We start from the raw sequence: 25,671 nt of genomic DNA on the forward strand, positions 1-25,671 counted from the left end.
CTAATTTCTTTCATAAGAACACAAGGCCAATTTTTTTCTTTAGATAATTTTAACACTCACAACTGGTTGTGAAGGTGCATGGCTGTTGTACTCACAATTGCAGGATTGTGGTTTTTAGTTCCCAGACTTGGCAGTGTGTTGTATTCTTGAGCAAAACACTTATTTCTCTGTTCTCCAGTCCACTCAACTGTAAATGAGTAACCCTACGATGGACTGGTGTCCCATTCAGGGGTAAAGTTGTGATCTCAGTAACTTATATGCCATGGTAACCAGGTAACCAGCATTTTAAATCTTAGTACTTGAGATAGTAATGTCCATCTCCATATTACTAGTATTATTTTAACTGTCTTGAAAGCCAGTCAACCTTGGTGAAATTAGAAACTAGAAAGACAGCAATGAACTTAACTGCTGGAAACCATTCAGTGTGGTATTCTACTGTTTCTACCAATTCCTCTGCTACTGTCACTTTATTGACTTTATTGATAGGAATGTAATGTTAATGTTATGTAAGATATACAAGAGCATGAATAAATGAATTATAGAATTTATTTATTTTGAAAAAATAACTGTCTTTGCAAATGCTGATCAATTATCCTTGAAAAGAAATGGTATTGTTTTAGTAATTAACTAAACACTTTGTAGGTGTGTATCTAAGACAGAAACCTATTTGAGCCATAAGTGTTCACATGGCTTGTGTTTACTTCCACATTAGGTAACACAATTCAGATCAGCAACAAAGATTGGATGCTAGTCTGTTACAGAGTAACTTTCTCAGAAACATCTGGTAACTTCTTCTCAATCTAGTGGTCTTTGTATATGCACTAGACTGGCAGTGGAAGAGGGTGAGTGAGAGGAGCCAGAGTAAGAATGGGTTGGAAAATGTTCAGGGAGTTATTATACTTTATTGTTTGTTGTTTGTGTACATCCAGCAGAGCATGCTCACCTCATTTCTTTCCAGCCTTTACATATCATGGCATGTTCAATGTATATATTTCACTGCTATTCAGTATCACATTTCATACATGAACATCATACAATCCACCTTTCACTCAGAGAGAGAGAATTCCTTTGTTGTGAACAGATGCAATGGTTCCCTGAAATTTTGCACTGTATTGGCAAGTGGTAGAGGTAGGTGTTCTAAATGCATAGTTGTCAGATTAACAACAGGTTGGAAAACGTTCTAGTAGCTATTACTTTGATTGGCAACAAAAGGGTTCTCTCTTCATGTAAAGAGAAAGATTGTATGATCCTTGTGTATGAAGTGTGGTATTGCATAGTAGCGCTGAATGCGAAAGATATTTGGAGGCTGGAAAGAAACAAGACAAGCATGCTCTGCTATGGTATGTATTAATTCTATATTTTTACATTCTCATTAAAAATGAAAAAGAAAAGAGATGGAAGTTGGCTTACTTCATCTTTTGGTCTTCTTTAGTTTCTCTTCCACTCTTTGGCTTGATGCTGCTAGTGAAGATGCCATTGCTCGGATTGTCACCACATGGATGATCACATTAGAGAAGCAAGGTTGCTCAGTGATGGTCAAATCTGGTGAGTACTTCATTTATATACACAGACATGCAGGAAGTAAATAGACACCTTTAATTTTCAGAATTTCTGATCTAAGCGTCTTAATGTTTTCAGTGGTGTAGAATTTACAACGTAATTATTCTTTTTCATTCCAGGTGCCATTATATTTAACATTTGGCAAGAGTAATCATGCCATGCACAAAAAATTCAGCAGAACTGTCAGATTTTCAAAGAGGTCATATTGTTGGGCAATCTGAGGTTGGTCTTAGCCAGCGAAAAATTGCCGAAAATCTTCAAATTCCTCTTGCTACTGTTAATAGAATTATAGTGCAATTCAAAAGCCAAGGAAAAGAATCAACAGATTCTTGTCCTGGCCGACCTGGGCCCTCAGAAAGGAAGCTTTGCTGCTTGAAGAGAATTGTGGACAACGAACCCCGTTGAAAGGCTTCAGACATTGCAAAACAGCTATAAGTTAGTCCAAGAACGTGTGTTACATATCGGCATAAGCTTGGGTATTATGGACGAGCAGCTAGAAGAAAACCTCTCCTTCAATCAATTAATATCTTGAAAAGAAAGAAATGGGCTAAGGAGATGTCAGAAAAATCTAGTTCATTTTGTGATTTTCTCAGATGAATCCAGATTTGCATTATTTTCAGACAGTGGACGTGTTTGGGTCTGGAGGCTTCCCAGTCAAGAATTTGATTTGAAACGACTCCAACCAACTGTGGAACATGGCGGTATCTCTGTAATGGTTTGGGGAGCTGTCACCAGCAATGGTCGTTCTGCGCTGATCGAATGTGTTGGAACCATAAACTCTGAAAAATACATCGAAATACTTAAGCAAGGACTACTTCTGATGAATTCACACGATAACATAACGAAAAATGAGTTTTTATTCATGGAAGATGGGGCTCCATGTCACACAGCAACAAGGAATCAACAATAGCTGACTGAAAATGGGATCAAAAAGCTTCCTTGGCCGAGCCAATCTCCTGACATAAACCCAACTGAAAATCTTTGGAGCATACTAGGTACAGCTATACGAAAAACTCGACAGGAACTTAAATCTAAAGATGAATTGTTTCGATTGTTGCGTGAAAAATAGGCAGAAATTCCACAAGAGACAATCACAAAGCTCATCAGTTCAATGCCAAAAAGAGTTTCTGAATTAAACACTGCTAAAGGAATGTCAACTAAATACTAAAGTATGTAGTCCAACCTATCGATTGCATTTCAATTGTTCACTTTGCATATTAAATAAAAGATTTTGAAAATTAAAGGTGTCTATTTACTTCCTGCATGTCTGTGTATATATATGTGTGTGTGTGTGTTTGCAATTCAGCCTAATTTACTTAGTTTCTATTACTCAGATTTTATCTGATAACTATATTTATTAAGAAACTCGGAGTAGGATACAAATTACATTGAAATTTCTCAGCTTGAAATACATAGCCATTCTGTTAATTCAGAACTGATTAATGTCTTTGTACTAAACATGTAGCATTACTACTACTTCTCCTACCTATCAGCTCTCCTCTCCCTATCAATTACAAAACCTCATAGTTGTAACCAGCAATGTTAGTCAATGGAAGGTAGGTCTGGAGAGATTGTAAAAATGCTAGAGCAAGTAGATAGTTGTGTGTTGAGTACAAGATGTAAGATGGAAGGATGCCTCAGCCAGGCTTTTCACAGATAAGGAACACAGGTACAAATTCTTCAAGATGGGTAACATAAATAAATGACAAATAAACAGAAATTATGTAATCAACTTCATTAGCTTACAGCTGTTTCTGCTATAGGATCTAAAGTTGATTGTGTGTGAAATCATTGTTGTTATTATCATTATTAGAAGTAGGGTGATGGAATGACTTTCATGATAGAGCATCTAAATAATGTCAAGTCGTATTTAGTTTCTGATTATATACCTACATCTTCAGAAGAGCTATTATTAATAAGAGTATAATTTTTTTGACTATTAATCTCATTTTAGCACTGAAATATTGGAGATTAAACGAAAAAACATAATTTAAACATGTATATATGTTTAAACTATGTTTTAATTTGTTTGATCTCCATTCATAAGCAAGTACTTTATTCTTGAATATGTACATAATGCAAAACTAGCTTTGAGCAAGGACCTTTTGTTTCTAATAGAATAACATTCTTATGTACTAGGCCATTTATGTTTATGCATGTAGTGTTGATGTAAATAGTTACAACATATTTGATTTCTTTAGATGAAGTTATTAGTTTAAACATATTTTTATTAATGATAATGAACTTCAGATATTTAGAGATAATTGTAGTTGTGGCCATGGCACCTGTGCTGGTGGCACATAAAAATCACCTTTCAAGCATTGGGCCTCACAGAGGCAAAGTGGCTAATGCTGGTGTCACATAACTGGCACCCGTGCTGGTGGCACATAAAAAGCACCTTTTGAGTGTTGGGCCTCACAGCAATGACAAATGACTGAGACCTTTGTCAATAGGCTGTGCTTGAGAAGAAGACCCATCAAGCCAAGTGAAATCATAGTTGTGGCAGATACTGATGTCCTGCAAGTAGCATGCATGCCAGTGACACGTAAAAGAACCCATTACACTCTTGGAGTAGTTGGCATTAGGAAGGGCATCCAACCATAGAAAACCATGCCAAATCAGACTGGTGTCTAGTGCAGCCTTCCAGCTTACTAGCCCTGGTCAAATTGTCCAACCCATGCCAGCATGGACAATGGACATTAAATGATGATGATTCATCAGATGTTCTGTATATGTGTACATCTACATGTATTCGAGTTGGAATTGAACTTACACATCTTTATTAACCACCTTGTACCCATATCACAGACATTAACATTTAGTTCCTTTCCACAGTGTTCTGAATTTAAAGATTAGTAAGTTGAATTTTGGCTTTTGTCCTTCTGTGAGTGATATAAAAAAAAATATCAGTCCCATACTGGAGTCAGTTCAGTCAACTACATACCCCACTATACAATTTCATACTAGAAATCTATATTATTATTGTTGTTTTGTTAATAAAACTATTTAAATATTAAACATCAAAAAGATGTGCTACAGCCTGTAAATAGGCCACCACTGAGGTGTTCTGTAGGCCTCAGACCATTTTTATAGATTAGTGTATTTCTAGGTCATTGAACAGTTGATAGCTTTTTGTGCCCCTGTTCTAGTTTTTCTTACATATGCATTGCTCATGATGGAAATGAGAGGAGGGATACTCAAGGATGTATTTTTTTATAGATAAGATATCATATACATTAGGGCAATGGGCAATATCATAAGTGGATCACTATATGAAGATGATTCTGATCTCTAGACCAAATGTTTTTACATTATATATTCCCATTCTTATAAATTCGGAGTTAAAATCTTGTTGGGGTTGACTTTGCCTTTTGTCCTTCTTTGGCTGACAGAATAAGTAGCTGGGTAGATTCAATTGTATCCTGTTTCAAATTTCAGGTATTGTGTCAGTGCTTGAAATTGTTATTGTTGTTGTTATGTCGATTATATTGTTTGTATTTGTCTTTTGAAACAGGTGCTGAGGGAGTTCTTCAGGCTTTAGTACTTAGCATTGGTGGTTTGCATTTCACTAACCACCACTTAGAGCTCACTCTACAACCAAAAGACTTGCACCGAGACTTCTTTTTCCGACGTATAAACTATGGTAACAATACCCATTTGAATATATCTGTGATTGTTGGAGAAGACAACAAGGCTAACTTGTTTGTCTCCTTAGACAGAAATAATCGGCCTTACTATGCCTGTGATGCTGGCTGTATAGACCCTCCTGTCATGTTAAGGTGAGACTCAGCATTTTCTCTTTTATTCTTCTCTCTTTTTCTTTTTCTGAGGATGTGTAATTTATCATAATCAGTGGAAGTGAGGTTGTATATTTCTCATTAATCAGAAGAAATTGACTCAAGCAAATTTAATTCAAATTCAAGTCAATTTCTAAATAGTTAGTCCACTTCCTTCTCTTTTACATCTTTCCTCTATTTTTATTTAATTAATCTTTCCAGCTCGTGCTTCAGACAAGCTAGAACTATATATAGTGTTTTAAGTTTGAATGAAACCATCAGAGTCATCTGATGGTTCTGTTCGGGTTTCATTGAAAAATAACTTGGTTCATTTTCTACTGTTATTTGTCATACTGATCATCATTATCTATCGACCATTTACTACCAATATCCACTGCTAAACTCTATCTCTTCTATTACTACTACTAGTCTATTATAAAATAGCTATAACTAATCTATTATAATGGTTTGCTTGAACTACCATCCCAACATTCTATGCATCACTTTCTTTCGTTATTCCTATTTGTGGTATTGTCCAGTCTTTGTTTCTTGAAAATCTGAGTTCACTTTCTACTAATATTTCCCCATCTCTCAACATGTAGAATTGACAGAAAAAACTAAATGGGTCACTGGACAGTGAAATTGATTGCTCTTTCCTTGTTACCAATTCTGCATTGTGTCCATAGTTATCTAGGGATCATACAATTCACTGTTGTAATGAGTTGTAACACTGGAATTTGTGATTATTTTGTTAACTTGCAGTACTCAGTTTAATTCCTTCAATGGGAACAGTTACTTGTGATAGATCAGTATCCTATCTAAACTTCAATTAACTGTTATCCATTTCAGCTCAGATAGAAATGAGCTTTAGCTATTTAGGTGGGCTTGAGAGGGCTTTGGACAATGTCTGTCTTCAAAAGGCCAACAGGAAAAGATCCCTGCACTGCTCAACTATACAATAAAATACCTGCGGTAGATTAGAACTTCAGTTTCTCCGAGTTAGTTGTTCATTATCGGTTCATCATCATCATCATCATCATCATCATCGTTTAACGTCTGCTTTCCATGCTAGCATGGGTTGGACGATTTGACTGAGGACTGGTGAAACCGGATGGCAACACCAGGCTCCAGTCTGATTTGGCAGAGTTTCTACAGCTGGATGCCCCTCAGAGAGTGTAGTGGGTGCTTTTACGTGTCACCCGCACGAAAACGGCCACGCTCGAAATGGTGTCTTTTATGTGCCACCCGCACAAGCCAGTCCAGGGGCACTGGCAACGATCTCGCTCGAAAATCCTACAGGAGCCAGTCAGGCGGTACTGGCAACGGCCACGCTCAAAATGGTGCATCTCATGTGCCACCCGCACAAGAACCAGTCCAGGGGCACTGGCAACGATCTTACTTGGCTTGCCGGGTCTTCTCACGCACAGCACATTTCCAAAGGTCTCGGTGAGGCCCAATGTACGAAGGTCTTGCCTCACCACCTCAGCCCAGGTCTTCCTGGGCCTACCTCTTCCACGGGTTCCCTCAACTGTTAGGGCGTGGCACTTTTTCACGCAGCCATCCTCCTCCATTCTCACCACATGTCCATACCAGCGCAATCGTCTCTCTTGCACGCCACAACTGATGCTTCTAATGTTCAGCTTTTCTCTCAAGATACTTACACTCTGACGGGTATTCACATTGACATTACACATCCAACGGAGCATACTGGCTTCATTCCTTGCGAGCTTACGTATGTCCTCAGCAGTTACAGCCCATGTTTCACTGCCATGTAGCATGGTTGTTCGTACGCATGCGTCATACAGTCTGCCTTTTACTCTGAGTGAGAGTCCCTTTGTCGCCAGCAGGGGTAAGAGCTCTCTAAACTTTGCCCAGGCTATTCTTATTCTTGCAGCTACACTTTCAGCGCACCCACCCCCACTACTAACTTGGTCGCCCAGATAGCGGAAGCTATCGACTACCTCTAGTTTTTCACCCTGGAATGAGATAGAAGTTGTTTCCTGTTTGTTTGCAGTCTTTATTGCACCTGAACATCTGCCACAAACAAAAACTAACTTGCTAGTTAACCTGCCTTTGATGTTGCTGCACCTCTTATGTGTCCATAGCTTGCACCGGGTACATCTTATAGAGTTACTACCTACTCCTTTTCTACATACTGAGCAGGGCCATCTACCTGAAGGGGTTTGTGTTTTATCTACCTTCCTACTTATTAGGATTTTGGTTTTAGCTAGGTTGACTCTAAGGCCCTTCAATTCTAGACCTTGCTTCCACACCTGAAACTTCTCCTCTAGTTCTGATAGTGACTCCGCAATTAGGGCAAGGTCATCAGCATAGAGGAGCTCCCAGGGGCAACCTGTCTTGAACTCCTCTGTGATTGCCTGGAGGACTATGGTAAATAAGAGGGGGCTGAGGACGGAACCTTGGTGGACCCCTACCTCTACCCGGAATTCATTGCTGTACTCATTTCCAACCCTCACCTTACTGGCAGCATCTCTGTACATGGCTCGCACAGCTCTCACTAACCATTCTTCTATCCCAAGTTTCCTCATTGACCACCAGATAAGGGATCGGGGGACCCTGTCAAAGGCTTTCTCCATGTCAACGAAAGCCAGGTACAGAGGTTTATCCTTAGCTAGGTATTTCTCCTGCAACTGTCTCACTAGAAATAAGGCATCAGTAGTGCTTTTACCTGGCACGAACCCAAACTGCATCTCATCTAAATTGATTCGCTCCCTAATTAGTTGGGCTATGACCCTCTCTGTAACTTTCATAACCTGATCTAACAGCTTGATGCCTCTGTAATTATTTGTATCTAAAGCGTCACCTTTACCTTTGTAGCAGTTGACTATGATGCTGCTACACCAGTCATTGGGTATGACTCCTTCGTGTATCACCTGGTTCATAATACGGGTGACTAGGCTATAGCCAACACTGCCAGATATTTTGAGCATCTCTGCAGTGATTCCTGATGGGCCGGGGGCTTTCCCGTTAACTATTTCATTTCACCAGTTAAATATAAATTTGACCACAACTGCAATGTTTATTGCATTTTCTCTTTTTTCAGTAAAAAGTGGGCACAGTTTCCTGTGAAGTTAACTAATCCTATCACCTCCATTTTGTACATCACTGCTGATAAACTGCACATGGAGGAACTGAAGCATGCAATCCATGTGAGAGAAATTGCAGAAGGTGAGTTGTTATTTTACTATTGTCAGTGTCATCATTTATGCCACCTTTATTATTATTACTGCTATTTTCTTTGCTGTCTCACTTACTCAAGGCTATCAGTGATTTCCTTCTGTTGCAAATGAAAGATGTGAGTCATCTGGATCAGGCAGATAATCTGTGAGAATGAGGCAAAGCTAGTACATTATATGAATTTCACCACCTACTACATGGTTTATCCCAATTTTCAGTGCCTTTAGTAGAGTTAACTTCCTCATCTCTATTTGCCCTCAGAAACCAAGTGAAATTATAGTTGTGGCTGCTGTCACATAACTGGCACATAAAAAGCACCCATTACACTCTTGGAGTGGTTAGCATTAGGAAGGGCATCCAACTGTGGAAACCATGCCAAATCAGATTGGAACTTGGTGCAGCCTTCCAGCCTACCATTTTCTTTCAAATTGTCTAACCCATGCCAGCATGGAAAGCAGATGCTAAATGATGAAGATGTTTAGACTAGACATCAGTGTCATCAGTGTGGAGAACCAACAAAGCTCGTTGGATTTGCCTTATACAAGTTCCTTGATAAAATGTACCCAGTACACTTTTTAAGACAGTTGACAGTCAAGTCGAGATAATGCTTGGTTGAAAGGAGTTTTTAGTCTGGTTGAGGACAGGACAACCTCTCTAGTGTTGGTTCTACGATAAAATATACCTGTTACTTGCTGTTAAGTGGTTGTTGCTAAGATGAGTGTTCAGCTGTAAAAGTCATTCCCATAACAGGAAATATGAATGAAACAGGGTATTTTAACTTGTCTGGAAGGGTAGTAAGTAGTAATTGCGAATAAGAATTGACTTTGAGTGCCTGTTCAGCCGATGCTAGCATAGAAAATGGATATAAAAGAATGGTGATGATGACCAGTAGAAATACAAAAAAGAAACTCTACATGCTCTGGTAAATCAAGAAGGAATTTTTTTACCATAATAATGTGTGTCCTTCTTTATACTGTTTGAATCTTTAGTCTGGACAGTTTTTTTTCTGTCGTCTTCTCTTGATTTTTCACTCTCCAAGTTGACTTCTCTATGGGAGTTTAAAGTATTATTCAAATGAAAAAGTAGTTTATTTCTAAGGATGACTGAAACCAAATGGTTTTGTAGCATGCATTTTTTTATTCTTTCATCAGAAGCATTTTATTTTAAAGTGTGATATTGAAAAATTTTTTGATAAATTGTCAAACTGAATTCCTCCTGGAGTCTCTTCCAGTTGAGCTGGGAGAGACTCCACATTGAGAAGTTAGATGTCTAGTATTATTTACATGTGATTAGAATGTGGCAGGTCAGAATTGCAAAACAGGTTCTTCAAGCTGATCCAACTGGCAGGAAACCTTGGGATAGATCAAGAATGAGATGGTCGGGTAATATTCATAGTCTCTATTGGTCATGCTTAGAAGTCTAGCCAGAAAGTCTAATGATTGTTGCTTCTGACAGGACCCTTCCAGGAAATAGTGGATGGATGGAATTTATGATTTTTCTAATTACTCTTTTGGTATTTTAAGACTATAAAAAAAAAAAAAAGTGTTAACCATGTATTTTAATTTAAAAAACAAATTTATTAAATATTTTTTGTCTTTTTCAGCTCCAGCACATGAACATCATGTCATAGCATTACACAAACATGGTCATAAGTTTGGTGGGCTGCCTACCCTATTTTGGGTGTCAATTGCATTCCTTGTGACTGTGTTCCATCTCTTCCTTTTCAAGTTGATCTACAATGAGTACTGCCAGGGACAAGAGATCTTCTCACGCTCCAAGTACAATTTGTAAGGAAGACCTGGCTAACCCTAATGCATCATCACCACGCTACCACCACCACCACCACCACCACCACCACCACCACCACCACCACCACCACAGTGACAACAACAGCAGCAACAGCAACCACTACTACTACTACTGTCATCACATCACCCCTGTCATCACCATCATCATCATCACCACCACTATCACAACTACTGTCACTGTCGTCATCATCGATGTTGGGAGGCTGTTGATTTTTTTTGGACATTTTTTTGTAACATTTATTTTTATTATTTTTTTTTTAACAAATTCTGTTTTTTTTTAACAGTAAATTGTTTCATCCAACTTCTTTCAAGTTCTGTCTTTCACATATTATTCTGTATTCTGTTAATGCCCCCCCTCTCTCTCTCTCTCTCTCTCAGTGATATTTTTCATTCTTTTCCTACATGCTATAAATATATTTTGTTCACTCGACCATTTTCTTACTTTTGTCTCTCTCTTACATATTTATCCCTCCTCTCTCTCTCTCTCTCTCTCTCTCTCTCTATCTATCTATCTATCTATCTATCTATCCTTATGTTTTCTCTTGCCCTCTCTTGTTATTTTTTTGTCTCCTCTCTATCTCTCTTTTTCCTCATTTATTCAGCAACCTGACCTTCCTTCATGCATCTCCTCCTCCGCCTCCTCCTCCTCCTACTACTACTACCTCGCTATCTTTTTCATCTTCCTCCTCTCTGATTATCTAACTTAACTTGATTTATTTAACAATTTTTGCAATGGTTAAATGTTCATTTGTTTTCGTTACTCTGTAAGATTGTTTTTTTTTTATATTCCAACACACACACACACAAACAAACACATGTGTGTGTGCACATACATGCACACACATTTTTGTTTTACAAAATTTTTTTTCCATTGAAAAACAAAACCTAAAACAACAATATATTGAGTTATTAGTTGCCAGAAATCTTTTATTTCTTTCTGCTTTTTGTTTGTGGTTTTTTTTTTTTTAATTAATTATTTTTAATTTAAAAACAAAAGATTTTATGGATGAGTTAAAACAAACAAAAAAATAAATTAAAAAAACATTTTAAAAAATGTGGATAAATGAGGATTTCTGTAAATAATGAAAATAAAATATAATTCAATTAAAACAAAAGAATTCATTTAATAAAAAAAATCTATAAAAAAAGCAAGTCTACCTCTGAACACTTTATCTTGATCTCTTGAACAGGGCTCTTCACTGTACATGTGTGGGTCCCTTATGTATTGTATAGATGATTCTTAGAGTAAAAGGTTTGATATTACTCAAGGACTTTACTAATTTGTCGAAGCTCCTACAACCTTTATATGAAATTTATAATTCTTTTGTATTATTTAATAACAGGTTGACTTAGCTCCGCATTACTTAATGCTTTGTAGATGTGGAATGCACTCACATCCTCAGATGTGTGGGGTCAGAGTGAATCATCATGAGGATCAACATCTAATACTTGTTTTCCTTGTTGGGTTGGACAGCTTAACAAGAACTGGCAAGGCTGGGCGCTGCATTCGGTTCCATAGTCTGCACCAGTACCCAATTAAAAAAAAAAAATTTAATTACCTGTAGGATTTGATAGTTATCTCACTATGTGGTAACTGCTATTATTGAACTGTGAAATCTCATAGACTATCAATTATCCTACCCGTTCTACGATATGGAGCATACAATTGGATGAATTGCTGTCACTGCTTTGTCAAAGTCCCCAAATATCTTGAAGTGGCAAATGGAGGCCCAAATATTTAAAAATCTCTTTTGAACTCTGTTCACTTTAACCTTGTACATCTGTAGATATGAGTGCATTCTGTGCTATTGGAAGTGTAAGTGATGCAGAGCTGAGTCAGCCTCTTATTAAATACAACTCCAACTAAATGTGTTGATTGCTAATTTTTCATTTGTTCATCTACATGTGCACAAATGAATGAGAAAGACTGCAAGAGGACTTTAACCCTTTAGCATTTGAGCTGACCATATCCAGCCTAAATATTCTACCAGTTTTATGTCCAAACTAACCAGATCTGGTCTCTTCACACCTACTCTACAATGTCATTCTAAAAATTAAACAATCACGTTATTGGAATATTGAAGCTATGAGATAATGCATGATTAATTCAAAACAATGTGGATAAATAAGCATTATATTTGGCAGAGTAATCTGAATGCTCAAGGTCTGTGCACTAAAATGTGTGTGTATATATATATAAAGATAGATATATAGGATAGAGGGAGGGCAGTGATGTTATTTCCCCAGTTAACTGGTCATCTGGTTTGCACCTTTGAAGATGTGTGGAACAAGGATGTCCCTTAACTGAAAGAACATGAATGGGTTAGTGGCAGGAAGGGCATCCATCTGTAAAATTATGCTAGCATTGAAAAAAAACGATAGTAAAATGAATGAACAAACATTTATGTGTGTGCCCGTGTGTGTAAATATACCTAAAACCTAGAACAGTAGTGGCTGTGTAGTAAGAAGTTTGCTGTGTGGTAAGGGTTCACTTCCACTGTGTAGCACATTGGGCAAGTGTCTTCTTTTATAGTCTTGGGCCAACTAAACCCTTGTAAGTGGATTTGGTAGACAGAAACTGAAAGAAGCCCATCATACATACATATATATATATATATATATATATATATATATATATATATATATATATATATATATATATATATATATAATGTATCTATGTATATGTTTGTGTGTATCTGTATATGTGTGTGTCTGTCCCCCACCACTGTTTTAAAGCGGTGTTGGTGTATTTACATCCCTGTAACTTAGCAGTTCAGCAAAAGAGACTGATAGAATAAGCACCAGGCTTGAAAATAAAATAAAGTACTGGGGTTGATACTTTCGACTAAAAATTCTTCGAAGTGGTATCCCAGCATGGTCACAGTCCAATGACTGAAAGAATTAAAAGATAAAAAGAAAAAGTAGTTTTATGCAGGTATTTATAGAAGACGGTACTATTTTCAGGAATCTGATGTAAGCTAAGGATGAGAATAGAAATTGTAGATCCTTGTCATGGTGTCATTCTTGTGTAAAGCAGGTCAACCAGTCAACCTTATTTGGATTTAAATTCAATACTAACAAGAGCACTCAGAGCATAAACCTCTGCTAAGGCAACACCAATGTCCTCTCAATGATTAGCCAGAGATGAATTTTAAAATGAGAGTATCTGAAATAAATTTGACTGCTCTCACAAACGAGAATACCAAAAATGAACCCGACTGCTCTAAAAAATTATGTAAAAAAACAGGAAAAATAATCCAGAATCCTTGTCCGGTATTGGATTGATCCCAAAATCTAATCAGTTCATGCCAGTCACAAGGCCAAACATCCCTGAAAGTTTCATCCGAATACATCCAGCAGTTCTTGAGATACCTTGTCCATGGACAAACAAACAAATGCAACTGAAAACAATACCTCAGCCGTTGCTAATGCAGAGGTAACTAGTTCAGGAGCAGTAGCCATAATATTGCTGACTCTGCAGCATACATCCATTCACTGTAGTGGTGTTGTGGTTTATTTGGGTGAAATAACATTATCCCTGTTTGTAAATCCTGTATAAACTACTTTCTGGTATAGAGTGGGAGACACTTGAGATTAGATGTTGGTCTCAGGAATGATGGAAATTGAAAAGATTTGATAATATTCCTATGCCTGTTTCAAATCTAATGGGGATCAATATTGCTTGGTTTCCTGCATGAAGCTGTGGTTTGGACATGAAATTTATTACACTTTCTTTCTTTCTTTTGCTTTTTTTTTTTCTTTGCTTTTCCTCTTTTTCTTTTGTTCTCTTTTCTTTGTCTTTTCTCTTTTTCTTCTCTCTCCCTCTCTCTCTCACACACACGAGAGACCAATAAAAACACCACCCTTCTCCCCAAGCCATATGAACAGAATACTACAAGTGTAAATCCTACAAGTATTGCCCTTTGCTGGGATGTATCACCCATGATACCTATTTACAGTGAGTGTCAGTTAAGTGTCTCTCAGCCTTTAAATATGGAATAGTGATGATGGTTACAAGTGTCGGATTCTTCAAGTATTAATAACCTACAAATCCTCTTACCAATAAAGATGGAATTTGCACTGGTGCTAGTGAGATTGCCAAAGACCCCTCAGTTGAGTGGGGTGTAGTATTGAGGGAGGTGGCTTTATGCCTGGTGATGAGATGGACAGGGAGTGGTGTTTTGCAGTAAAGGAGATATATGCCTATCCCAACTAGAAAAGTATGGAAGATGGTAAAGAGGTGTCAGAGCATACCATGAATGTAAGTGAAGTGGTTCTAAGGATTAGACAGGGTTAATGGCTTGCTAAGTTTACAAGAATGTGAAAGGAGTGTCAGATGGATGGAGATAGAGGTGAATGCAAATATATATATATATATATATATGTGTATATATATATATATATATATTATTTCTTTATTGCTCACAAGGGGCTAAACATAGAAGGGACAAACAAGGACAGACAAAGGGTTTAAATCGATTACATCAACCTCAGTGCGTAACTGGTACTTAATTTATCGACGCAAAAAGGATGAAAGGCTGAATCGACCTCGGCGGAATTTGAACTCAGAACGTAAAGACAGACGAAATACCGTTAAGCATTTCGCCTGACGTGGTAACATTTCTGCCAGCAGAAAGCTGGCAGAAATATATAATATATAATATATAATTCAATACTAACAAGAGCACTCAGAGTGTAAACCTCCGCCAAGGCAACACCAACGTCCTCTCAATAATTAGTACCTTAGAGGAGCTTTCTGCACACTAAATGCACACACTGAAGGATTTCTCATAAATTGTGAGTTAACTTTAACTGAGATTATTTTTGCAATTAGTCAACATAAACGTCATATGACAGCCTTTAAAAGAACCCCCCCCCCCAAAAAAAAAACAAAATAAAGACGAGGAAGGGACATAAATGTAATGGAATTTTCTGGGAAATACAGGTGATAGAGATGGGATATGTTTTGGCTTTTATTATGCTTCTTTGGTAGCATATTCTTTTAGTTGGTAAGGAATGTGGCCAAGCTAATTATGAATATTAAGAAGATGAAGGAGATGAAACATAGCAATGAAATTTACTACATGCTAAGTAGGTATGTGGCAGTGCCTGACATATAGTGAGTAGAGAAACTTCGATTAACTGAGATTATCTCGACAATTAGAAGATAATCTTATAAGGGTTTACAATCTAAAAAGCAAGAGACAGGGGAGATAACTCCACGATTTGCCTAATTAATTTTTTTAGTAAAATGACAATATCAACTGATGTGGATTGTGTCTTTAAAAGGAACTGGTAAAAAAAAAAACAAAACGGACGTGCTTCGGTCTTATTTGATCTTTTCAGCGAAGCATATTCCACTCAGTGACAAATATGTAAGCGCTCTTCTTTTAGTCAGTACGCTATAGGGACTTGTGTGTTCACTATTTTTGTAACTTTGGTTGAAGAGAATTAAATAGCGATAATACAAGTTGCAAAAGCTGCAGCATCAGAATTTCTACTGTTACTTTAATGCTACATTTTCTGGCATTATGGTAATACTTTTATGTCACTATAATATATACATATATTACTGGTATACACTTTGATGAACTGAGATTATTTATGCTGTTAGTACTCAAAAATTCCCCATAGGAGTTTTAAAAAGCCAAAAATTAGAAAGGATTGGTGAAAACAATACGTTGGACAATACGTTGCAGTATTCGTAAGTGGTGCCCTCACATGGCCGCAGTCCAATAACTGAAACAAGTAAAAGATATGTTAGCAAGAGAACTGAAAAAAAATCTCCCTAAAAGAAAGAGTTTATGAATTTAAAAAAAAAATTCCCTAAAAGAGTTTACGAATAAAAATAAATCCCCTGTATATTTGTTCTGTCAAAATCGCATATATTTGTTCTGTCAAAATCGCATATAAATTGCATATATGTATGTGTGTGTGTGTGTGTGTGTTTTAGCGATATATGTCAGCAAGAGAACTGAAAAAAAACAGTATTCGGAAAAAAAAAGGACTTCATATGATATTTGTTCTGTCCAAATTGCGCAGACAATACTTTTTCATCCTCATAACCAGAAATAGAATGTTCAGTGATCCAGTTATTGGCTCAGCAATACTATTGTTCACCAAAATGTGAGATAAATAAAATGGTATAGGTTTTTCTTTTCACTCAGACTCACGCTCTCCAAAGTTTCTTTATTCTTCTCTCCCTGAATTTTCCTCTGATTTCGTACTTATAGTTGGTACTTGGATTTATGATGTTCTCTCATTGCATTGTATCAACATTGAGTGATTTCATGACAACCGTAACTACAGGCTTTCTCAAAACGTTAGTTTCCAATTAAGTTTGTTGAAATTCCACTTGTTGATGCACCAGGATTATTGCAGTCTCCATGTGCCAACTACTAGGCCAGCCTGCAATCAAAGTTCACAAGAGAACAGTGATGACTTAAGTGCCTGTCAGAGACGGCCGAGATGAGCTCGATGTGGTTATGGACAAAGAGACGTGACAGCTGGAGTTGAAAAGGAATACTAGAAGCCACTAAACATAGTAGGGAGGCAATCCAGTTTGAAATAGATTCACAGTTCAAGTTCTTGTCGTGGCTGAATGATATACACCAGAGTTTGAGAAGATAAGATTACCCAGAAGTTCCAAGTTTAATCCTTACTAAAGGCATTTTAAAAACAGCAGAGGAACATCTAGGAGTCATGATCTAGTTGAGCTCAGTCAAGAAACGCCTGACAGGAGTTCTTCCTCTGAAAATATCTCCTGCTGTCTCCTTTCCTCAGCGAGTTAACACTTTCTGATGGCTAACCTTTTATAAACTAGCATGTTGAAATTTAAATTTCTTCAATAATAATATTTATAGAATGTTAGATGTGTTTTAGTTTTAGGTAAATGCTTATAAATAAAATATATAAGCATTTCAGAACCTGATACAACAAGGAGACATTTCTGCTAAGTTCATCATGTATCACCTAAAAAACATTGTAATGCATTTCTGCTGAAATACAAGTAATAAGTTCACCATCAAAGCTGATCGTTCAACCTTGGGTAGACCATGATCAGGGGTATTCCCTCTCTTTATAGGTACATCTCAGACAACATTATACAGTGTGTCCTGTTTTTTTTATTTAAGAGGGTTGGGATTTGAATTAAGGAAAATTTAGCTGCTGTTTTTAGCAGATCGAATAACGATGTTGAAGCTCTATTGTTGGTTCTTTGAGAAAATACATGAAATGTGTGCTTGTGTGTATGAGCACAGGCATAACTGAATAGTTAAGAAGTTTGCTTTGCAACCATGAGGTCCTGAGTACACTTCCATTGTGTGGCACCTTGTGTAAGTGTCTTTGTTATGTAGCCTATTGCTGATCTAAGCCATGTGTGGGAATTGGGTTGACGGAATGTGCTTAGAAACCCAACGGATAATCCAAAGACCCAGCCTTATCACATATTAACACACTATTCTGCTCGAGAATTACCCTAAGGATACAAGCTGAGTCATCTTAAGGCATTATCACACTGAAAAGTTACCCGGGAGCCCCACGTGTTTCGTGGCCCAATGCTAATCTATGTACGTTGTAGTACATGTAGGCCTCAGTGCATTGCTTTGCCCAGAGGCATATAATGCTGTTCAGATGCCCCACAGGTACACGTGTCTGTGGAATACTCAGTCACTTTGAACGTTAATTCAATGAATAGGTCGTTGAGTTAATGGAGGAACTACTCAGTATGTGTGTCTGAGCTACCATTATTGTCTTGCACGGCAGTATTAGTAGAGCAGCAGAAGAAATGACTTTACCATTTGGTTTTCATGTAGAGAGTATCTCTGAGTATACACCTACCTCCAGTCTTAGTCCTTTTTGCAGTGTTATGTTACAATGAGGGCATCCATATACGAACAGTTTTCTAAATGAGCAAATTGAATAATAAATGTTTTTTCTGAAAACGTTTCTGAAGAAAAGTAAAGCAGGGCAGTTCGGTAACAGAGACTGATAGAATAAGTACCGGGCTTTGAAAAAAGAAAAGAGAATGTTGTGCTCCAGCATAGAGACAGTCTAATGACTGAATCAAATAAAAGATAAACTCACGAATTCTAAAAGCGACAAGTTACTGGCACAACTGCCGCACAGCTTTTCACGTTCTTTAGCATGAGAAAAAGAAAGAAGGACTCGTCAGAAATTATAGTTCTTGGTATACAAAACGACAGAATGGTCACGGCTAGAATGCCTTTAATCATAAGTCTGCTCATTCATGGTTGATTTGCGGTTAAACAGATGTAGAAACCCGGTGTTTATACGCACAAAGGCCTACACCCACCCACATACATACATATGTACGTACGAACGTACCTATATATATATATATATATATATATATATATATATATATATATATATATATATATATATATATAAGAAATTAAAAGTTGTGGCCGTCATAGAATGACCATTGGTTTGGCACTAAGGCGACTTGTCAGACTCAAATGGCTGAAGGTGCATAACCTCTCTCTACTGCTAAGCGGTATATAGGAGCGAAACCATTGATCACTCTATGACCGGCCATACTTTTAACTTTCTAAACAATACATTACTGTTCTAATGCTTTAGAGTGTGTTTCTTTTATGGATGCATGAACTACTGAATATATGTATATATATATATATATATATATTTATATATATATATATATATATATATATATATATATATATATATTATAAGGTTTTTAACTTTTAAATTTTAAATTTTCATATTCATATTTTCATTTTCATATCCTCTGGAAAATTATTATATATATATATATATATATATATATATATATATATATATATATATATATATATATACATACACACACACACATATATATATACATACATGTATATATATATATATATATATATATATATATATATATATGCTTGAGACTGTGCGCCCATAGTGCAAAACTCAGAGTGGCAACACACACACACACACACACACACACACACACACATTCACATTACTATTTCTTACGGAATCCTGGCTGGGAAGCACTCCTCGACCTGCTGGAAGCAGTAGTCAAAAATCTCCATCAGATTAAACCCTGCCTTCTTAAATAAGGAAAGAGCTCATTTGGTAACGTAGTTCAACATGCTCTTAAAAAAGACGGGATTGTCACGGTTGGAATGCCTTTGACTATTCGCCTGCACGATCAAGCTTCACCCGGGGTATATAATTATTTGAAAAAAGAAAAAAAAAAAAAGAAAAAAGAAAAAGAAAAAGCCTGAAACTTCCCGAAGTAGATAGAGTTGTAGTTTGAATTCCTTTGATCATAAGTCTGCAATCAAAGTTTCCTTAAATTACCTTTTATCGCGTTTAGAATATGAAAACGCCTATTAGCATATATAACCCTTGATATATAAAATAGGATGGTCACGACTGGAATGTTTTTGATCATTAGTCTGCTGAATCAGTCCCGGCCTGGTTCTAAACAGCAGCAACAATAAACGTCATGCTTTAGATTACAGTAGGATGGACGTTTATATAATTGCTGTGTGACTGTATCGTGTGCTGTACTGTGTCCATGTTTTCTCATAGGATAGTGTCACCTCAAACTGTTCTTTCATAGAAATAGTAGTAGGCATGCTGATACGAAGAGAAAGGATATTAGTTATTCAAGCAACAAGATATATCTCTGATGAAGTCAAACATATGTAGGAATTTTAAATTCTTTTTTATCAATAGTTACGAAAATTCTGATGCAGGGAAGGTAACTCGCAAGACAAGGGAAACAACTATTGTTTCTTAATCCTTGAAACTATGTGACTCGAAAATTTGGATGCCATTACTGACAGGGTAACCGGCTGCATAGAAAACCACCACATAAATCGATAACATTCATCTCTCTAAATTTGTGGCTTGGCACTTACTTAAGGAACCAATATGAATATAAGTATTATATTTAAATGCGATGTAAATAACGTGTTACTTAGCCTCTAATCCAGCTCAGTCAAAGCCATGAGTATCCCATCATATTTCTAGACGATATATCTCGGATCACGTTAGTGAAGACACGTGGCTCAGTGGTTAGACCGTCGGGTTCACAATCATGAGATAGTGAGTTCAATTCCTGGACCGAGCTGTGTGTTGTGCTCTTGAGTAAACCACTTTATTTCACGTTGCTCCAGTTCACTCAGCTGTAGAAATGAGTTAAGACATCACTGGTGCCAGGCTGTATCAGCCTTTGCCTTTCCCTTGGATAACATCGGGGGTGACGAGTGGCCGGTATGCTGGTCTTCCACAAACAGCCTTGCTCGGACTTGTGGCTCGGAGGGGAACTCTTTAGGTGCAATCCCATGATTATTCATGACTGAAGGGGTTTTTTTACTTTTATCCCTGATCATATTATTTAATGTTTCTATATATATTTTTAAAATGAGTAATTTTTTCTTTGAGTGGAATTTGGCGGCTATTTTTTGGAAGTCAAGTATACGCGCGCGCATGTGTGAAAAGGTATGTATGCTATGATTCGATCCAAATAAAATAATATGCACACATCAATTTTTATATTATTTATGCTGTCTGCAGGCGGCGTGCTAGCAGAATCGCTAGCACACCGGACTAAATGCTGCTAAGCATTTTGTCTGTCTTTACTTTCTCAGTTCAAATTTAGCCGATGTCAATTTTGCCTCTCATTGTTTTGAGGTTGAGAAAATAAGTACCAGTCAAATACTGGGGTAAATGTAATCGACTTCCCCCTCCTCTCAAAAACAGCTGGCCCTGTACCAAAATTTGAAAGCATTATTTATGCTGCATTCTTTTATGGTCCGTAATTCGGTAGTTCGACAAAGAAAAATCGATCGAAAAATAGGATTGTCTAAAACCCTTGAAGGCAGTGCTTAAGCATAACTGCTGTCATGCTTAAGCATGGCTGCTTTTTCAATAACAAAAAAAAAAAAAAATAAAAAAACATAACTAATAAAAATTTAACTATTTCGGCTTCATTATTCGCTAAACAAGGCGGCGAGCTAGCAGAATCGTTAGCACGTTGGGCGAAATGCTTAGCGGTATTTCGTCTATCTTTACATTCTGAATTAAAATTTCCGCCGAGGTCGACTTTGCCCTTCATCCTTTCGAGGTCGCTAAATTAAGTACCAGTTGCGTACTGGCCCCCTCCCCAAATATTTCGAGCCTTGTGCCTAGAGTAGAAAAGATTATTTATTCCTTAAACAATTTTATTTTCATCTCGCAACTTCATCGTTTAAGATGAAATCTGTTGTGCTTTGCTGAAGAGGTCATAACAAGGCTGAAATATTCGCAAAGTTGTCTTCCGTGTTTACCGAAATAATTAAAGCCTGATTAATGATAATTATGTTTTCTCACCGCATAATTATTTTGAGTTAGCCGTTTTATACTATCGGAATTAAATTCGCAAACACAAGCTTAACCGTTGTTTAATGCGATGATGACACTGAGTTATACAGCAAATTTAGCCTGCCACTTTGAATAAAGGTGTATATTAAGAGCAAGTTTATATTTCCTTTGACCACTACGATCCACTGGAGTGGCGTTTATTTTCAGTGTCTGTTGTGCCTAGAAATGTGATAAATCTTGGTCTGGACAGGACGCGTATCTTCTGTAGGAAATGTTTCTCTGCCAGAAGAATTAAAATCAATAGTACAAGATGAAGGTTCGCTTATCGTTTTAACTGTGCTGCTCTTATTGCAGCTGTTTTACATTCTTCATTATATAATTGAAGCTAGTGCCGACAATGCGGCTTGTCAATCTACTTAAACCTTTTCCACTTTCCCGAAGCAGCAGCAGCAGCAAACTAGGGTCATTAGAAGCTGAATTAGCTGAAAGTCATAGTGCTGGAAAGGAAGAACGCTTTCATCATCGAAAATTTCCTGTCCCGTAACTTTCCTGAACGTAAACTCTAGGAGTTTGATCAAAGTGTTTGCAAAGAGCTTAGTACCTGTAATAGGTAGTGTAGTCGAGAGTTTGCAGACCTGCAAGTTTCTCGACAGATCTCTATACAACAATCTCCACCTCATGCGATACATCGTTGACAGGGGTTGTTTATACATTTGGTTTCTGTATGAATCTGATCTGTTTGAATCAGCTCCAAACCTTCAAAATGATCGACTTTTAGTACTTGGCAAAGGTTTTAAGAGCAGTCGGTCCCATTTTCAGTGGTCGGATCGCTTCAATGTACAGCAACATCTCATAACAGTTTCGAATCACACGCTCAGTCCGTTAAAAGTGATTCTTTCTCATTGCTCCCATACGCTTTAGTGCTTGAGCAATTGGCATGGAAGTAGAGGTATTGAGATGTATCCTGCTCGGACTGGTGTCCGAGAACGCCATGTCGGCATACAAGGATAATGTCAGAAACATGGAAGACAATGCAGTCAGTACCGTATTGAATAAATATGAGGTGGCACTAATAGTACGCATTAAGCAGGGCAAGTCGGCTGGCTTGCTGCTCGGCACATGGTCAGGTAAGCCTAATCGGGTAAGCGATATTGTTGGACTGTGGATCTGTTATGATGTTTGGTGGCTTATTTGGACCAGTCAAACAAGTGGCTGGAATTGGTACGAGCTTACAGGCAAGGTACTCAGTTTCATCCAGAAATAAGCTGATAGGAACCAGCAGTTTCTGAGAAATCGGAGAGAAGTGGCAAATACCGATACCACCTCTGCGTTCTATTACCACCCATTGTCGTACCTTGATCCAGTTTCTATCTGACCAAAATGGAATATCTGCTCCTCTGTTTCTTATGGAAGGAACGTATTCCATTGGTCAGAGAGTCCATCTGCTGTCAAAACTCTCTGTGCAGAGTGTTCGGTATGCCATTGTTAATTATGTACAAGTGTGCTCTAATGCTGCGGCACCTGCAGAGTATTTCTCAGGAATTGTTGCTTCCTATCAGGTGTGGTCGCATCTCTTATTCTTTGTTCGTCCGACTAGAACAAATAAGAATCGAAAGATAAAAGTCTGAATGATGTTATTTCCCTTTGAAAGTGTATATTTGGACACGTAATATTTGGGCACATATTTTGACAAGCAGAATAATATTACAGATCATACAGAGTGTATAATCTATGTAACTATAAAGATAGAGTACCGGAATTAATATCTTGGGGTAATCTCTTCGAAATAGACTTTGATTTTCATGTTTTTGGGATCGATAAAAGTATTGTAATCGGATTAATTCACCGTATCCATCTACAAAACTTTAACCTTGTACCTATGTTGTAAATCAATAAATAGATATAGAAAATGGCGTGAAAGGTATATTGGCAATGTAAATACTGTATGCTATATAGTTTCTTATCCAAGGTATCTGAGTTCAAAATTATAATCTGGTTGATAATTATTTGACTAATTCCATTGACAACATAAAACAAATATGTATCCTCATCTAGTATTTTTGGCATTATTTTGTATTGGTTCAGCTCTGATCGAGCACAAATTCGAAGGCAATATAGCTATAGCCATCTCTTCTCTTGAAGTGAATTTTAGAATTAAAAAGGATGCAGATAAATGGTCATATATAATGGAATTAAGATGGTTTTAGACTTCTCTATCACCATGGGAAAAAAGAATTATGTAGATGATTATTCTATTTTGTGTTCCTATTAATAAAGAGGTTCCTATTAATAAAGAAGTAGTGGGCTGGCAGAATCGTTAGAGCGTCGGACAAAATACCCTGCGATATTTGTTCTAGATATTTACGTTTTAATGTTTAAATCTCTTCGAAGTCACCTTTGAATTCATTTCTTCGGGGTCGATTAAATAAAGTACCAATCAAATACTAGGATCGGTGCTATCGATTGATCCCCTCCTCCAAAAATTGCTGGTTGTGTGTCTAATCAGAAAAAAATTAATATAGAGATATGGAGAAAAATGCACTAAATTTATATTTGAGGGAAAGGACTGGTATTTGTTACTTTGAGAACCACTGATTCAATATATCCTTCTATTTATTTAGACAATATGGAAATTAAGTTGCTATTTCTTGCAGAATCCCTCATTATCTTACACCTGGTAAGAGGTGTTCGGTCATCTATGACATTCTCCACTTCTGTGTGTGTTAGTACTTTAGAAAAATATATAAACTATCATTTTCTTCTTCTTCTTCTTCTTCTTCTTCTTCTTCTTCTTCTTCTTCTTCTTCTTCTTCTTCTTCTTCTTCACACTACTTTTTTCCCCTTTTCTTCTTTACTCTTTCGTCTCTCATCATCATTAGTAATAGGTATCATAGGATGTCATCATCAGCTTTGTGGTGACATGTTAAATGTGTGCTTCAGTCAACATATACGCACTTACGTACTCAGATACTTAGATGTGTGCTTACACATACACCCCCACCACACGTATGTATATAAGTTTGTATGTTTGTATGTATATTTGCATGTATGTATGTACGCATATATGTATGTATGAACGTCTATATGGATTTATGTGTTGAAAGCAGATGTTACCATCGAACTATAAATTCCAAGAAAAAAGACGTGACTGTCTGATAAAGCTTTATCAATGTTTTATCAAAGTTCTGCTGCTGAACTAATACCTAGTTTACCTAAACTACACACCATCCATTCACTATCTATCTCTTACTCTATGACTATCTATCTATCTATCTATCTATCTATCTATCTATCTATCTATCTATCTATCTATTGCCTGTTTATTCATAATGTATCGTTCATAATGAATTGTTCTCTTTATTTTCATCAACAATTTAATATCAGTCTGCTACCTATTTCTTGTTCATATTTAAATCCTGTCACTGAACTAATGAAAAAAAAAAAAAAAGAAAACATAAAACAAACACCAAATAAAAGATAAAGAAAAATAGAAGAGAGACAAGGCGGTGGTGTTTAATTTTAAGATGTATGTGTCATTTTGAGTTATAGTTAATTTCAAGCTCTACGTGTCTACTTTAACTTGGTATAAAACAGCAGACGAACGTGGCAAAACACAACTGTTGATTATCGTCTGCTCTGAGTTGCAGCTGCTGCGCGATGTCTTCAGCTCTTATAGGAAAGTATAACGCCTGATATACTGTCATTCTGTTACTTTTATCCTTCAGCAAAATAGTCAGATTTACCTGTCAATTTGCCTTTAGTAACACTGAGAATCGCCAATAGAAAATAAAACAAATGCCAACAGATACGCACACAAGCCGACCATTTGGGTCTCTAGGGGGTCAGTTGTTCTTAAATTGAGAAGGGGAATATCATAAACATTTTCACTTGATGCATGCACGAATTCATACATATGTACACTTATTTACATGCAGAATTAAATACTGAATTAGAGCCGCACTTATACATACATA

At 36.9% G+C, this 25,671-nt stretch overlaps 1 protein-coding gene across 2 annotated transcripts in view; it reads left to right on the top strand.

The window, feature by feature from the left end:
• The window catches only part of LOC106878811 (uncharacterized protein KIAA2013 homolog), an 87,286-nt gene extending 75,829 nt beyond the window's left edge, over positions 1–11,457 (top strand). For both annotated transcript variants that reach the window (XM_014928153.3, XM_014928152.3), the window contains exons 12-15: positions 1,433–1,545; positions 5,075–5,339; positions 8,401–8,525; positions 10,138–11,457. In XM_014928153.3, coding sequence (XP_014783639.1) covers positions 1,433–1,545; positions 5,075–5,339; positions 8,401–8,525; positions 10,138–10,325 — 691 coding nt within the window. In that variant the 3' untranslated portion in view covers positions 10,326–11,457. The remainder of the gene's footprint in view (positions 1–1,432; positions 1,546–5,074; positions 5,340–8,400; positions 8,526–10,137) is intronic.
• Positions 11,458–25,671: the final 14,214 nt, after the last annotated feature.

The sequence above is a fragment of the Octopus bimaculoides genome, chromosome 5 (genome assembly GCF_046866305.1).
Source record: "Octopus bimaculoides isolate indiv1 chromosome 5, ASM4686630v1, whole genome shotgun sequence".
Classification (NCBI taxonomy): Eukaryota; Metazoa; Mollusca; class Cephalopoda; order Octopoda; family Octopodidae; genus Octopus; species Octopus bimaculoides.